The sequence below is a fragment of the Salvia splendens genome, chromosome 4 (assembly GCF_004379255.2).
Source record: "Salvia splendens isolate huo1 chromosome 4, SspV2, whole genome shotgun sequence".
Taxonomy (NCBI): Eukaryota; Viridiplantae; Streptophyta; class Magnoliopsida; order Lamiales; family Lamiaceae; genus Salvia; species Salvia splendens.
The window spans coordinates 30,614,536-30,626,095 of NC_056035.1; the positions used below are offsets into that span (position 1 = coordinate 30,614,536).

At 35.6% G+C, this 11,560-nt stretch overlaps 2 protein-coding genes across 2 annotated transcripts; one reads left to right on the plus strand and one right to left on the minus strand.

Annotated features, from left to right (window-relative positions):
• Positions 1-1,568: 1,568 nt before the first annotated feature.
• LOC121799406 (cyclic nucleotide-gated ion channel 17-like) lies at positions 1,569-5,498 on the plus strand. Its single transcript, XM_042198771.1, has 7 exons — positions 1,569-1,894; positions 2,294-2,789; positions 3,414-3,626; positions 3,708-4,009; positions 4,174-4,285; positions 4,372-4,608; positions 4,688-5,498. Exons 1-7 carry the CDS (start codon positions 1,866-1,868, stop codon positions 5,375-5,377), a joined length of 2,079 nt encoding a protein of 692 aa, XP_042054705.1. The 5' UTR covers positions 1,569-1,865; the 3' UTR covers positions 5,378-5,498.
• LOC121799407 (preprotein translocase subunit SECY, chloroplastic-like) lies at positions 5,449-8,508 on the minus strand. The gene is made up of 8 exons (XM_042198772.1): positions 8,239-8,508; positions 7,629-7,786; positions 7,145-7,530; positions 6,671-6,970; positions 6,502-6,591; positions 6,120-6,243; positions 5,876-6,039; positions 5,449-5,774 (listed from the first exon to the last, which is right to left on the minus strand). Exons 1-8 carry the CDS (start codon positions 8,427-8,429, stop codon positions 5,550-5,552), a joined length of 1,638 nt encoding a protein of 545 aa, XP_042054706.1. The 5' UTR covers positions 8,430-8,508; the 3' UTR covers positions 5,449-5,549.
• Positions 8,509-11,560: the final 3,052 nt, after the last annotated feature.

Genomic DNA, 11,560 nt, shown 5'->3' on the forward strand with positions numbered 1-11,560 from the left:
AGATTATTCAAATATGTCACATATACTTCTCCGTCCCATAAAAATATGTGCATTTGAAATGACACAGAGAATCAATGCACAATTGTTAAAGTAAGAAATAGCAAAATAAGGGGAATTAAAGTAGTTTCAGTGGATATTGGAATCTACATTATTATTTGTGTTTAGTCAGTAGTAATGTTGTGCTATAGCGGTATAAGTTGTAAATAAATTGATATATATGGATAATGAGTTGGGGATAACTTTCCATAAATGGATATGCTCATATTTTTATGGGACAGATGAAAATGGAAAGTACACATTTTTATAGGACACAATTAGTAGTATTTATTACCCTATAGTGTAATATTGTTACAATATGTGGTACTCTCTCCTTTCCATATAAATTGAGTCATTTTTTTTTATTTTAGAAAGTTTCAACATAATTGAGTCATTTCTGTTTTTGGCAAACAGTAATCCTCTCACTTATTTTATTCCCTCTTCGTCGCTTTTACTTTATTCTCTCTTAGTTAATTCACCATCCACTTATCACACTATTTTTAAATTTCGTGCCGAAAAGAAATGTTTGTATTAACAAGGAATGCAGGGAGTAGTAAAAACTCATCCGTCCCAACTTGATTGACACTTATTCTTTTTTCGGATGTCCCAGCTAAGGTGGTGCATTTTCTTTTTTAGAAATATTAAACTCATTTCTTTTTTTACTTTATTTTTATAATTTTATTGTTACCCTTATTTTATTATTTATAGTTAATTTATTAAACATTATGGGTCATGTTAAAGTGCATATAGTATCAAATCCACAACTAAGACCAATCATACACCATTAGATTTTAAAATGAGTGGATAAGATTAAAGCTCACGGATTTCAATAAATTAATGATAAAACATCAACAAAAGGGTAAAATAGTCAATCTGTTATGACATAATAATTTTCACGGATTTTTTTATATTAAATCTGCTAATCAACATATACGAAAATTTAAATAAAAATTATAAAATTTCATCATCCGATTATCGTCGGAACATATGTAATGAGATCTCTTTAGAATCTTTATGAATTACCTTTAGTTTGATATATTTTTAATGAAAAAATAATTTAAATCGAGATAATTACGTAAATTTAAAATTTTAATATGATTTTGAGGAGAGAGAAGTGCTTAATTTTAACTACCATATATAAGAATTGACATTAATACCCTTTAAGTTTATTTAATAATTTTTTTAATATAAAATATAATCCATGTGACATTATTTCAACCAGTAGATCTTCTAATTTAATGTTAAGATCCAATTTTAATTTGAAATTAATAATTATTTAGCAATTGATCATAACCATAAACTATCATTATCTATATTTATGCGTCAAAATAAAAACTGTCTTATTTGGATTGAGGAGGAAATATGTATGCCGAATAAAACAAAACAAATGTTGAAAATGTTTTTTGGTTGAATGTTTGATACCCTTAATTGGAGGCGTGAAAGATCACATTTTTCTTTTGCAAAAACACCCAAATACCATTAGCCATTTAAATAGGTAATGATTTGCTTTGACTACACAATAAATGAGTCGCAAGTCAATTAACAGTAGAGATGTCCAATTAGCTTAATTAACACTTTTGAATCAGTATGAATATTTGTTCAAAATCCAAGAACCAATCGTACACACATCCCTGTGCCCTCCAATTCTTTACTCTTTCTCTTTTTGATTTTTAGCAAACCCCTCTGTCAGTTGTCAGATTTAGTAACATGATCAAGAATGTTTTAATCTTTTCATCGTCATTAACAAGTTAATTATGTTTCTTTTGTGGCTGCTATATTTAATCTTGGATTTCCATTTCTAGAGGAGGGGCGCCTCATGCCTTTTCAAGATGGAGATGAGGAGTGAGAAGAATGTGAGGTATGTAAACTGCCTTTTATCTTTTCTGGTTCCTAATATTGCTCTCCATCTTTATAGAATTGAGGAAAGTGGGAAAGAATGATGTCAAAAATTGACTGATTTTCTCAATAAAGATCGGATTTTTCTCAGTTATGTTGAAAGAATGATGTAAAAATTTGACTGATTTTCTCAATAAAGATCGGATTTTTATCAGTTATGCTGAAAGAATGATGTAAAAATTTGACTGATTTTCTCAATAAAGATCGGATTTTTATCAGTTATGCTTTAGTGGAGATAGTTCTGTGTTGATAGAAACATAATGCTAGGGAGAATTTGTTGGACTTCACTAACCTTCAACAATCTTGAATCAAGATAATTGGGGATTTCCTAATTTTGTGTTGGGCTGTCTCAAAATTCTAGGTTTTCTTCTGAGGGGAAGCAGCAAAACAAATCGGCATCTTCACTATTGAATTCTGATAGAAAATGCAAGATAATTAAGTCCCTCAACTTTAGTGGTGCCAAGGTTTTTCCTGAGCAGCAGGAGCCGTGTCACAAGCATATACTCGACCCTGGGAGTGACATTGTGCTCAACTGGAACAGGGTATTCATAGTTTCTTGCCTATTGGCGCTTTTCGTCGATCCGCTATACTTTTACCTGCCGAGTATAGGAGGGAGTGAGGGTTCGTGGTGTGTGAAAACGGATGTCAAGTTGCGGATTGTGGTGACCTTTTTCCGCACCATTGCTGATCTTTTCTATCTCTTGCACGTGGTGATTAAGTTTAGGACGGCGTATGTGGCTCCCAGTTCACGAGTGTTTGGTAGGGGTGAACTTGTGATGGATCCTAAGAAAATTGCCCGGAGATATCTAAGATCGGACTTCTTCATTGATCTAGTAGCAACTTTGCCTCTGCCTCAGGTATTTCTTGTGGCTCTGATTGCATTTTATCGAGCTTGCAGTATGATTCTCTTCGACTATTTTTGCTCCGTAGGTCTAAACATTCTGTTTCTACAAGTGATAAATAGGTTGATGTAATATGCTAGTTACTTTCGGTTTTCTGCTAAGGCACATAATTATTTGGAACAATGTAGATAAGGAAATATTGTCTGGTATGTTGTTGTAGCTAAAACGAAACCAATTTCGAGATATTGCTTTCTGGGACTTCCTTCAAGTGTAACCTTGAGTTGAATGATGAGGTGAAAGATATGCTAGTTATGAGACTTTTGGGAGGGAGAAATGGATAGTTTGGTGAACGATGAATCGAGGAAGACAGACAATATAGTAATACTCCGTTTGTAAAACTATACAAGTAGTAGAACCTAGTAGATTTGGGTCCTGTGTATATTCTCCAAGGGTCGATACCATTAGCCGTCGCCTTATTATGTTTTTGTTTCTTCACGTGCTTCATATGAACCACAAAGCTAGCATTGTTTGTTACTCCTATTACAGTATGCTTATCTGTTTATATCCATTTCTTCAAGTCTGCGATTCCGGTTTTGTTTCTTGCATTCTAATGACTGTGTTTGGGCTTATATGGTACAGATGGTCATCTGGTTCATCATACCGGCGACAAGAAACAACAAATCAAACCATAATAACAATGCTCTTGCTCTGATTGTACTGTTACAGTATATACCAAGGTTATACCTCATTTTCCCATTGAGTTCTCAAATAATAAAAGCAACGGGAGTGGTGACCAAAACTGCGTGGGCAGGGGCTGCTTACAATTTGATACTCTACATGCTGGCAAGCCATGTATGTAAGCACGTGGAGCTGTTATTGTTTTCGCCTAATGCAGTTGTTCAGTTGTCAACTGATTATATTTTGTCGTCATAGGTCCTAGGTGCGGCCTGGTATGTACTGTCCGTTGACAGGTACTTGTCTTGCTGGAAATCGGTATGCAAGAGAGAAGAAAGCCCTACAAAATGTTCTCTCTCATATTTGAACTGTGACGCTGCTGATATTTGGGAGCGTAATGTTTGGATGAATGGCACCAAGGTGTTCCAAAGCTGTGATCCAGACCAGGAGATTAGCTTCAAATTCGGGATTTTTGAGAAGGCTGTAATGAAACAGGTCGTATCTTCTAGTTTTGTCCGAAGATACTTCTACTGCTTATGGTGGGGCTTACAGAACTTAAGGTACTGTTATCATTCTGTTTACTGCTTTCCTCGATGTATTAATCGGGAACTTGTGTATACTTCGCTACATCCATCTCGACTTCTCAAGAGTCATTCAGCTGCTCGTTGATCCTTCCTCCCCAACTGACTCCTAACTATTTCTTGTGTTCGTTTATATTACTCAGTTCGTATGGGCAGAATTTGTCGACCAGCACGTACATCGGAGAAACATCATTTGCCATTCTCATTGCCATATTGGGTCTTGTTCTGTTTGCACATCTTATTGGAAATATGCAGGCTAGTGAATTGATCCATTTTCTATTTCTAGTGCATCTACAAGACCATTCATACCTTAATTGTATGATTTCTATTTCTACTTGCAGACTTACTTGCAGTCATTAACGGTTAGGCTCGAGGAATGGAGACTCAAAAGACGAGACACTGAGGAATGGATGCGGCACAGACAGCTTCCTGAAGATTTGAGGAAACGGGTTAGGCGCTATGTTCAATACAAGTGGCTTGCAACCCGAGGAGTGGATGAAGAAGCTATTCTCCATGGGTTGCCCGTTGATCTGAGCCGTGACATACAGCGCCACCTATGCTTGGACCTTGTCCGACGAGTATGATCCTTCATCACTGTAGCAATCTTACTAGGATAGCATCTATAGCTGAGAGTGATCTTTCCTCGTGTTTTCGCAGGTTCCTTTTTTCTCCCAGATGGATGATCAGTTACTCGATGCTATATGTGAACGATTGGTTTCTTCGTTGAGCACGGAGGGCACTTACATTGTTCGTGAGGGCGACCCTGTGTCGGAGATGCAATTCATCATCAGAGGACGGCTTGAGAGTTCAACTACAAACGGAGGTCGGACTGGTTTCTTCAACTCCATCACTCTGAGACCGGGAGATTTTTGCGGAGAGGAGCTTCTAGCTTGGGCTCTGCTCCCGAAATCAGCTCTCAACTTGCCTTCTTCTACAAGGACGGTTATCGCCCTTGTTGAAGTCGAGGCTTTTGTGTTGCGAGCGGAAGATCTCAAGTTCGTCGCTAATCAGTTCCGACGCCTACACAGTAAGAAACTGCAGCACACATTCCGCTTCTATTCGCATCACTGGAGGACTTGGGCTGCATGCTTCATACAAGCTGCGTGGCGTAGATTCAAAAGGAGAAAGATGGCTAAGGATCTTGCCAGAATGGAGTCGTTTGCGATGGAAGACAGCGATTCTTCTGCTGCTACAGCGACGACTCCCTCGACAATCAGCTCGAATCTAGGAGTGACGATATTAGCTTCAAGATTTGCTGCAAACACCAGAAAGAAGATTAAACATGTACATTTGCCTAAACTCCCGAAACCGGAGGAGCCCGACTTCTCTGCTGAGCCAGACGATTAGTCTAGTCGATGCATACAAAAGATTACTACTTTCTCTGCAGTTTCATCTTTGAATGTCTCTGCAGTTTCATCTTTGAATGTAGAAACATTTGATATAATATAATCGGAAATGGTTATTACAAGATGTCTTGTTAATAAGGCTTCATGCACCAATTACAAGTAGCGTATGTGTCTCAATACTTATCGTTGTCGTAGAACTCTATGGTCTTGTACTTCTGGGAAATGATCTCGGCCTCAACTTTTCTGGCTGTATCAGTGGCGCAACCAACGAGGATGAGGACAGACGTGCCCGCAAATCCCCTAAAAGCTGTAAGATGTGTTGCTTGCTCAATGACAGCAGGACCAGCAGCAAGAATAGCCAAGAATGCAGAACCCAGAACCGATATTCTGCTCAGTACCTAAAAATCCAACCCGAACATAGAAGCAACAAAAATCATTAAACGACTTGTGCATAATGGAGTTATAAATAATTATATGGGTGAGGGAGGGAGGCCGTTACCGTTTTGATGAAAAGAGCAGTACTTTTTCCAGGTCGGACAAGCGGGATTGAAGCACCTTGCCTCTTCAACTGTTCACTGACATCGTCGGGGTCCAATTGCAGGAAGGTGTAGTAGTAATTAAAGAATGCTATTAACAAAATGTTTGTTGGCAAGTATAGAGAACCTGAATCATAGAAATATCACACATTTCGGGCAGATTCTTTACTAAAAACCAATGTGAAACTTAATTGATTTACGACGTACCCCCAGGGTTCAAACCTACAGCAGCCTTCTTTAGAAAATTCAGACCCGTAAATCGTGCTATAGTTCCTGGAAGAGCCAAGGACGAAGTAGAGAAGATGATGGGCATCACTCCTGAACTATTCACCTGTTCATCTTAAACTATTGGTATACAATTATTACGATGCATAGAGCAAATCTTATACTACGAAATTTCCCTGCTGGCATTATGTAAAAGTTGAAAATGGAACTGGCAATCAAAGAGACATAAATAGATTAATGTTTTGCTGAGCTTATTTCTGAACAGACCCGTTTCCGCATTTTCAAAACAGAGGTGGGATTTAATGGCAGTTCTTAGAGTGAATATATGCAACAAGCACAGTTAATATCAGAAACAGGTAGTGACCTTAAAGGGTAGGTAAGCAGACTTTTGAAGTCCTCCGGCTCCGCTTGTATATCTTGAGGCATAATTAATTGGGATTTTCCTCTCTGCTTCCTGAAACATGATAAACCACTCCACTGAATCCAATGAGTAGTAGCATTTCAACAACTTGAATAGCAAAGATAATTTGTACCTGCACATATACAATGCTAAGGACCAGCAAAGAGAAAGAGACAATGATGCCAACTAGTCCAGCATAGTTACCGTCTTTAAATGCTTCCGCAACTGTCCTCCCAAAGGATGCCGGTAAATAGGATATGATATTTGTGAAGATCAACAGTGATGTACCATTTCCAAGTTTTAAATCGGTGATTCTTTCCCCAATATAGGTTGTCAAAACCGAGCCTAGAGTCAGCATAATAATGGACGAGAGAGCCCACTCGGTGCTGAAGTCATTGACATATGGTCGAAGATACAACACTTGTCCAATCGCCTGCCAAGCAAATCAATTTTTACAGAAAACACAAAAAGAAATGGTGATTACGTTTATAATGCCAGGAGGATGATGTTATCCCGGCATGACACGTTATTAGGAACATGAAAGATTAAATCAGAAATTTTTCTGGTGAACCGTATGCAAGCGTCTATATATCGTCCATTCATTTACCTGCACAACTGCAAAGCCAACAGATGCATATCGAGTATACTGCAGCACCTTCTTTCTTCCAGCCTCGCCTTCTCTCTTCTGAAGTTCTTGCAATTTGGGATAGATTTGAGTGAGAAGCTGAAAAACAATCTGCGCGTTGATAAAGGGCACAATGCCAAGGGAGCCTATTCCAAGCCGACCAATACCCCCTCCAGAAAATGAATCTAGAGTGCCTAAGAGGCTGTTCTGGTCGAGATTACCAACAAAAGCTTCTCGATTGACTCCACCAAGAGGTATGTATATACCAAGCCGTGATAGAGCAAGAAAGCCTAAAAGCTTGAGAAATTTTCCAGGAAGTGGACCCTTGAAGAAATCCCCAACATCAATTCTAGTATCTTCGATAGCAGCTGGAAAATGTCAAAGAATCCTAAGCAATGGCCAAGAGCAGCAAGTAAAGATTTATATAGGACATAAAATACGAAAACAGATATGCTAATAAAGAAACCTGCCACTCCTCTTGCGGACGAAGCTTTCTCTTTTCGGTTACCAGAATTTCCCTCAGAAATTTGAGAAAATACTTCTAAAACACTTTCCCAAGCAGTTTTTATAGATGAGAATCCACCTGGATCGATACCCAGTGGATCGAAAGACGAACTCTCGCAGCTGGGAGAAGTTTAAATCACAACAAATATGTCAATACACAAGGGCATTTTTTATGCAATTAAGTCCTCAAATGCTAGTTACTTCAGAGACATGTAAAAAGCAATCAAACCCTAAAGCATTACCAAACCTATCCATCTCTGAAATAGATCATTAATGTCATTTCAATGATCCTATAATCACATATCTCAAATCAGGAACTCAAACAACACAAACAATTAATACATTATCAGCACTGAGAAATCTAATTACAGAATATGCATAATGAAATAAGTAATAACTCTATCAGTGTGAGCAATTTCCAGAGATAAATATTATAGACATCAATTCAAAAATTGCAGGATAAATGGAAGTTCTAATTGGGAAACCGAATAACCGAAACACAATCGAACACGAAGAAAGTATGAAACATAAACCCTTTCCACAAAAAAATTGGGGATTCATAAACGATTAACCTTTGATTATTGTTGCTGGTGGAGTTGTTCTTGTGGATAGTGAGAGTTGCTCTGCAAATTGATTTTTTAAAGCTTCTGTAGACATAATTGTGCGGATTTGCAGAAAAAGAAGGTTTCTTGGATACTGAATTGTGATTTGGAAATGTGGTGGAGCACAAACAGGAAGAGATTTGTCTCACTGTTATCAACATTATCTTCTCCTTGGCTTCTCTGAGCAACAACTCACTCTGGATTTGGATGAGTTAGGATTTTGCAGTTACTAATTTTCTTCCATTGAAATTTGAAACCCAAGCCAAAATTTTATTTTAAGTTAAATATTTTTAATTCTATTGCCTTCTTTAATGGCCCACTTCATTCTATATAAAAACTCATTGGGCTTCACTCGGTCTATACCAGTTTTTCATGGGCTTTCATATTTGAGAGGGAGAAAAGATTTATATAATTACAATTTTTATTTTATATTTCTATTTTAAGGAAATTGTGTTTAATGAATTAAATAACGATAAAATAAAGTAAGAGAGAACAAAATAAGTGAAATTAGATATTTTATTTTTATCCATAAATGTAAATAACTCAAATAACTGGAGACATCACAAAATAGAATACGACTCAAATAACTTGAAATTGGGGGAGTATTATTTTTTCAAAGACACATTATCCTAAATATGACTTCATGCATAACACATGAAAATTAATTTCAAATCAAATTCATTAACCCACGACTATGTCAAAATAATTTTTTGTGATTTTCAACTGCAGAATGCTCGAATATATATTTATCTATGATCTCGTATACTACAATTTATAACTAGATCCGAAGGTAGATATCACACTTTACTTTTTAGTTTATCTTACAAAAAATGTTACATATATTCTTTTAAAAAAGGTTTTCTAACATTAATTTATAAAATTGACTTAATACAGGAAACAACATCTTTTAAAATTTCGTGTCATCATCAAAGTGTTATATCTACTTCGAGAGGGATAGAATACTTAAACACATGATAAAGCATAGAGAAAAGTAACGATTTGTTTGGTTGGCTATAAAGAGTATTATTGTAAAACATATTTTGAGACTGCTTTCATAAAACTTTTTGTCAATTTTTACCTATTAATAAAAAAGATTATTTTTGTTACATTATATTTTGCTTATTCATTTACAATATATTTTACAATATTTAAGGTTTAAAAGCAAACAATTCTAAGTCTTTTGCGTTCTACACTAAGTAGTGGACATGTTTATCACAATAGGTGACTTAGTTAGTACCTTGCAAAAGTAGAACTAAATTTCACAGTCTCATAAGATTTTGGCACCTATAGTTAAATATTGTAATGTCAGTCCAAAATATTTTCTTACAAAAGAATACTATATAGGTTTATACTAAAATGATATTGCAAAATTAAAATGAAAACTTATCACCAATGAGGACCCTTAGATTTATGATCATATTCAACATTTGGCTGCCACGTGGCAGGCTTGCTTGCCTATGCATCGCAGATTGCTTGATTATTGATTTCGTATCGCAGATTGCTTAGAACCATATGTCGAATTGATTGCCTATGTATCGTAGATTGCTTGCCTAGGTTGTCATTTTAACTATGTGTCACTATAGTGCTCTAATTTCGTATCTTAGTTTGCATGGAACCATATGACGAGTTATTTGTCTTTGTATCACAAATTGTTTGCCCAGGTTGTTATTTTAATCATGGTGTCACGACCGTGCTCCCTTACTAAATATATATACTTATGGATATATATATAGGGACTGATTCCATGCGAATTTTGTTAAAATGGTAATTTAGAAAAGTGAAAAATATATAAATTCGTTGATACATTAACATCATTTGGCATCACAAAACATATCATGATATAAAGTCAGAAATTAATATTCATGAATCAATGGACATATAATAATTCAGAAACACATGTTTTGTGATGTCAACTTATAATAGTACTACCACTGTCCCTCATTAATTGTCCACTTTTGGCATTTTTGTCCGTCCTCCATTAATTGTCCACTTTAACTTTTTACCATGAATGGTAAGTAGGCCTCATATTCCAGTAACTTATTTTACTCACATTTTATTATAAAACTTATATATAAAAGTGGGACCTATATTTCACTAACCTTTTCAATTCAATTTCTTTTACATTTTTTTAAATCTGTGCCTGAACCAAAGTGGACAATTATTGGGGGACAGAGGGAGTATATAATAATATATATGTGAATCAAGGGGCGCGTTATATTGCTAACTTTTAAGTTATTAACTCTGCTAACTCATCAACACAGTGTATTAAAAATATCAACATAATATATTAAAATGTCAATAAAATTATGTGTTGACATATTAATGTCTATCATGTTGACCATTTTAATGCACTATGTTGATGAGTTAGCAACTTAAGAAAGTTAGCAATTAATCAACGTGGATCAATATTGTTATGAATTCTAACTTTTAAGAAGTGTGATAGAGATGTTGCATGGAAATCAATTATTCCTCCTCCCCGCGGGACGATTTTTTTTTGACAAATTTATTTGCAAAAACGCGTAATCAATTTTCAAAGAATGATTTCTCATTTCTCACTGAATAATATGTAACCAAACTCACACGCAAGTGTACTATATATGCAACCAAGAATCATGATAATTGGTAATTCATCCACCAAGTTTTCTTCCTCTACGTGTCCACCGTAATCAATTTCACACCAAACGCGTATAATCAATTACACAAAAAAACTCTAACCCAATCAATTTATTAAGAATCAGACAAGTATGGTATGTTTCTTAAACCAAAAAAAGAAAAATACAGAAAACCCCTTTTTCAATTAAAGATAGTGAGGGGGGATATGATATTAAATCTCCCCATGGATTATAAGCCTTTCCCAATTCGGATATGTGTGGCCTTCAAACAATCACCTTTATCCTCCTTCCCTACTATTCACGCCAAATTGATGAATGCAAGATAGATATGTGTGCGGTTACACATCATTATTTGACACGACAAATATCAATATAAATACTTAATATTCATGCCCTCATGTATGAAAAGGTGGTCAAACTATTCATATATATGCACAAATTTAAGTGGGTCAATGTGAAAAGAAAGTGATTTTTGGTCGGCCTAATAAATGAAACCACATGCAAATTGCAATGAATGAGCCACTTTGCTAGCTTCTTCGGATTGAATTCTTCTTCAAATTAATGTAGATTTCTAAGATGTGAATGTTGTTTTAGAAATGAATTCTTTGATATATATAATCGTGTTATGTTTTTTGTTTGATTTTATTTTTAGTTTTTTATAGTGGTCTAGATTCGAAGTA

What these genes read in the sequence shown, in the direction of transcription:
- LOC121799406 (XM_042198771.1), top strand. Translation starts at nt 1,866, where the DNA reads ATGGAGATGAGGAGTGAGAAGAATGTGAG. An exon ending in TGGGGCTTACAGAACTTAAG is followed by an intron (nt 4,010 to 4,173) that starts GTACTGTTATCA and finishes TATATTACTCAG; the next exon opens with TTCGTATGGGCAGAATTTGT. An exon ending in ATCTTATTGGAAATATGCAG is followed by an intron (nt 4,286 to 4,371) that starts GCTAGTGAATTG and finishes TTCTACTTGCAG; the next exon opens with ACTTACTTGCAGTCATTAAC.
- LOC121799407 (XM_042198772.1), bottom strand. Translation starts at nt 8,429, where the DNA reads ATGTTGATAACAGTGAGACAAATCTCTTCCTGTTTGTGCTCCACCACA. An exon ending in TTGGCTTTGCAGTTGTGCAG is followed by an intron (nt 6,971 to 7,144) that starts GTAAATGAATGG and finishes TTTGCTTGGCAG; the next exon opens with GCGATTGGACAAGTGTTGTA. An exon ending in CTGCTCTTTTCATCAAAACG is followed by an intron (nt 5,775 to 5,875) that starts GTAACGGCCTCC and finishes TTGGATTTTTAG; the next exon opens with GTACTGAGCAGAATATCGGT.